Raw genomic sequence first — 4,479 nt, forward strand, 5'->3', positions numbered from 1 at the left:
CTGACTCTGTCTCTCTCTCTCATGGTTCAGTAGTACTGTACACTGAGACTGATATAGTTCTGATATTTATGAATGAAGTTGTAATGAAGGGCGCAGCGCTGTGATGCAGTGTGTTCGAGGTGAATAAACAGATATAAACAGTTATAAACACTGGGACTGGGACATTTATTCGCCTGACACAGTTTCACTAACACACAGCCGAGTGCACATCCGGTTCTCACGCGCTGTGGGACTGAGCAGGAAGTAGGCCATTTCACGCACTCACCAGTCCCACTGTTCTCCCACGTGAGCGCACGGATCGTGCTGGTTCTCCCGGTGTGGTTCTGTGTGAAATGTGTAATGAAAAGTGTGTGTGTGTGTGTGTGTGTGTGAGAGAGAGAGAGAGAGAGAGAGAGAGAGAGGTTGACCCGAGTGTCACAACTGAATTACGCATGCGTGATAATGCGCTCTATTAACCTATGTAAAACAGCGACATTCACGCGAGCTGATGTGTGTCTGCGCGCGAGCTGCCGAGCTTTAAAACCGCGATTCGACACGCAGATTAAACACACTCCACTCTGACACGTGACGCGCGTGTGAATACACAAAAGATGCACCGCAAGAGCCATGCATGTAGAGTTATATTTATAATGAGGTGTGTGTGTGTGTGTTTCATATGCTCTTGCAGTGTAGTCATGCTTTAACATTTACAATTAACACTGCAGTTCTTCACTCTTTTGAAAGGTTTGATCTAGAACTCTAAAGCGTTCTTCAATTTGTCCCAGTAGAGAAGCGCTTAAAGACGGTGTGTGTTGGTGCTAGAACCTTCTTCTGGAACTTTCAGGAACCTTAAACTGTCAAGAGAACCCGTAAGGAGAGCACAGTTCCCCTAGTGCTGCATTATTACTTACATTCTGTAATGAGAAGTTGTAATGCAGAATTAAACCCGGTGTCAGTGAATTAACACTGCTGCATGGACAATTAATACACACACACACACACACTGAACTTTTGTTAGAATTTAACACCTTTATGGTGAATGAACTCCACGCTGAGCCTCCCAGCAGCGCAACATGAAATAAACACTGTAGCATTAACACCGGAAGTGTAGAATTAACACCGGAAGTGTACAATTAACACCTGAAGTGTAGAATTAACTCCACACTGAGAGTGTTCAACATTTCTGCAGAAAAAGGGTGACGACATGACCGTGCGCGTGCACGCGCTTCAAAGGACATTTCAATTTGGATGAATAATTAATGAGGACAATAATGAAAAGATCTGGAGAGAGAGAGAGAGAGAGAGAGAGAGAGAGAGAGAGAGAGACCCCCACAGGGCGGAGTTTACCCCCCTTTTCTCCCCCTCTGTTTCTTTAGCAGACACACAAGGGGCAGCGTTTCAGTTTGGGGAGAATTTTCAGCCGCGCTGGTCAGACAGACAGACAGACAGACACAGAGGTACGCGCTATTTCGGCCTTTATTCTGACCGCAGTCTTAATTGTTTACAGCCATCGCGCGTTTCTCTTTTAATTATTTATTTATTTATATACTTTAGTGTAGTGATTTGGTCCGTCTGGAGCGCGCGCCTTTACTCGTCTGGACGCCGTGCGCGCGCAACAGATTCCTCTCCGGCGAGACAGAAGACGGTGTTGATGTAGACGTCGCTGTTTTTTTTTTCTTTCTTTCTTTTTTATTTTATTGTATTTGTTCCTCTGCACGCGCTGCGCCCCTCCCCGTCTGCCGGTTTGGACTGTTCCGGGGTGTGTTTCTGCGTGAAAGTGTGTGTGTGATGTTTTGGGAGCGATAGAGGATCACACAGACGCACACGCACGCACGCAAAGGCAGACGCGGGCGCTGTGAAGAAAGAAAGGAAGAAAAGGTTCAGATTAAAAGTGATCGCGCGTCCATGTGGGATTTTACTATGAGAAGAGAAACAATGCGCAGCGCGTGCTTTGTGCTCTTCACTCTCTTGGTGTCTGGGTTTGGTCATGTGGTGGGAAGGACCTTGAGGTACCGCGTGCTCGAGGAGCAGGAGGCGGGCACCGTGATCGGCTCACTGAAGGAGGATGCGCGTGATGTTCTGGCTCACCTGCCCAGCTCGGTGCCGTTACGTTTCCGGGCCGTACAGCGTGGCGGGGCGAGCGCCTTATCCGTACGTGAGCGTGATGGCGAGATCAGCGTAAGAGGCCGACTGGATCGAGAAAAGTTGTGTGACCGGAACCCAAACTGCTCAGTGGAGTTCGATGTACTGACCCTGCCCACTGAGCACCTGCAGCTCTTCCACGTACAGGTGGAGATACTGGATGTGAATGACCACGCGCCGCGCTTCCCACGTGCCGTCATCCCTCTGGAGATCTCGGAAACAGCCGCCGTAGGGACACGAGTCCCTCTGGACAACGCGGCTGACCCGGATGTTGGCGAAAATGCTCTGAGCACGTACACTCTGAGCGCATCCGACACCTTTAGGATCGACGTCCTTACTGGAACCAATGGCGCCAAGTACGCCGAGCTAGTGGTGCTAAAGGAACTAGATCGGGAGACACGATCAAGCTACGAACTACGACTTACAGCCTCAGATGCCGGGTCACCTCCCAGAACTGGAACCACACTTCTGAAGATCACAGTCGCTGATTCGAATGATAACAATCCTGTCTTCGCAGAGTCGTCATATACCATCGAACTCCCGGAAGACGCAGCACCAGGTGTCTTGCTGGTGGATCTGAACGCCACAGACGCAGACGAAGGCACGAACGCCAAGATCGTTTACTCCTTTAGCAGCCACGTCTCTCCAAAAGTAGTAGAAACGTTCCGGATTGACCCAGACACCGGCCACCTGACCCTGCTCAGGAAGGTGGACTTTGAGACAGATGATTCGTATGACGTAGACGTCCAGGCGCAAGACTCCGGGCCAAACTCAATGCCAGCACACTGCAAGATCACAATCAAGGTAAAGGACGTAAATGACAACAAGCCAGACGTCAGCGTGAGTCTGATGGGAAACGATGAGGAAGCAGCGTCTGTCTCAGAGTTAGCACCTGTGGACACGTTTGTAGCACTTGTGCGTGTGGATGATGCAGACTCGGGTTTGAATGGCGAGGTCCTGTGCCGGCTTGCTCACGAAGGTCACTTCCGGCTTCAGAAGACGCACGAGAAGAACTACGTGATCCTTACAAACGCCACGCTAGACCGAGAGACTCGCTCGGAATACGGCCTCACGATAATCGCTGAGGATCGCGGAACACCGAGCCTGTCCACTGTGAGACACTTCACGGTGCGTGTGCAGGATGAGAACGATAACGCGCCCCACTTTGAAAAGAACCGCTACGACGTCTTTAAGGATGAGAACAACTCCCCTGGCGCTTACCTCGCCACGGTACATGCCACAGACCCGGACTTAGCCACTAACGGTCACGTGAGCTATTCTGTATTGGAGAGCATGGTGCATGGAAGCTCCATTTCTACTTATGTCACCGTGGATCCGTCCAGTGGCGCCATTTACGCCTTGCGCACCTTTGATTATGAGGAAATTAGCCATATTAGCTTCATGGTTCAAGCACGTGACTATGGCAACCCGTCGCTAAGCAGCAATGTGACTGTTGTCTTGAATGTCCTGGATGTGAACGACAATCGCCCGGTGATTGTAGCGCCTCCGCTTCGGAATCACACCACTGAGTTCCCCGTCTCCAAGTATTCCGACTACGGAGATCTCGTAACTACGATCACGGCTACTGATCGGGACTCGGGTGTCAACGGCGACCTCTCGTGCACCATCGCTGCCGGGAACGAGGCTGGCTACTTCTACATGGACAGCCGCACGTGTGAAATCCGTGCAAACGTGAGCTTGCGTGACGTCCCGACAGATCATGTTGAACTCATGATTCTGGTCCAGGATCACGGCAGCGAACCACAAGAAACGAGGGCTCTGTTGCGCGTGGTGCTGCTCGAGAACCCTGAGAACCTTGCTGACCCACTTGCCACAGGGGGTGTAGGTAAAGAGAACGTTCTTGATGCCTCCACCATCATCATCATCTCATTAGGTGCCATTTGTGGTCTGCTGATTATCATCATGGCGGCGCTAGCCTTGCGCTGCTCACGTGACAAGAACGACACGCGCTCATACAACTGCCGCGTTGCAGAATCGAACTATCAGCAACGTCCGAGGAAACCGTCACGCCAGATTCACAAAGGTGACATCACACTTGTACCGACTGTTAACGGCGCACTTCCTGTTCATCATCACTCGCCCACCACCACGGTCCCGATCCATCACAGCCACCAATCACTGAACAGCATCGTCACTGTGACATCCAATCAGATCCCGGAAAGCTTCGTCCTGGAGCTGACGCATGCCACGCCCCCTGTGGAGGTGAGAAACATTCCGACACCATCAACACAAAACACACACACACACACACACACACACACACACACACACACACAAAAAAAACAACAACACTCACTTGTCTTGCCATCCTATACTTGTTGTTTACCTCATTTACAT

The 4,479-nt window shown here is 50.8% G+C and overlaps 1 protein-coding gene across 2 annotated transcripts in view; it reads left to right on the forward strand.

Moving 5' to 3' along the window:
- Positions 1-1,389: 1,389 nt before the first annotated feature.
- pcdh18a (protocadherin 18a) overlaps positions 1,390-4,479 on the forward strand; it is a 6,862-nt gene continuing 3,772 nt past the window's right edge. For both annotated transcript variants that reach the window (XM_053677705.1, XM_017460806.3), the window contains exon 1: positions 1,390-4,344. In XM_053677705.1, the coding sequence (XP_053533680.1) occupies positions 1,885-4,344 (2,460 nt within the window). In that variant the 5' untranslated portion in view covers positions 1,390-1,884. The remainder of the gene's footprint in view (positions 4,345-4,479) is intronic.

Source organism: Ictalurus punctatus, chromosome 29 (genome assembly GCF_001660625.3).
Source record: "Ictalurus punctatus breed USDA103 chromosome 29, Coco_2.0, whole genome shotgun sequence".
NCBI lineage: Eukaryota > Metazoa > Chordata > Actinopteri > Siluriformes > Ictaluridae > Ictalurus > Ictalurus punctatus.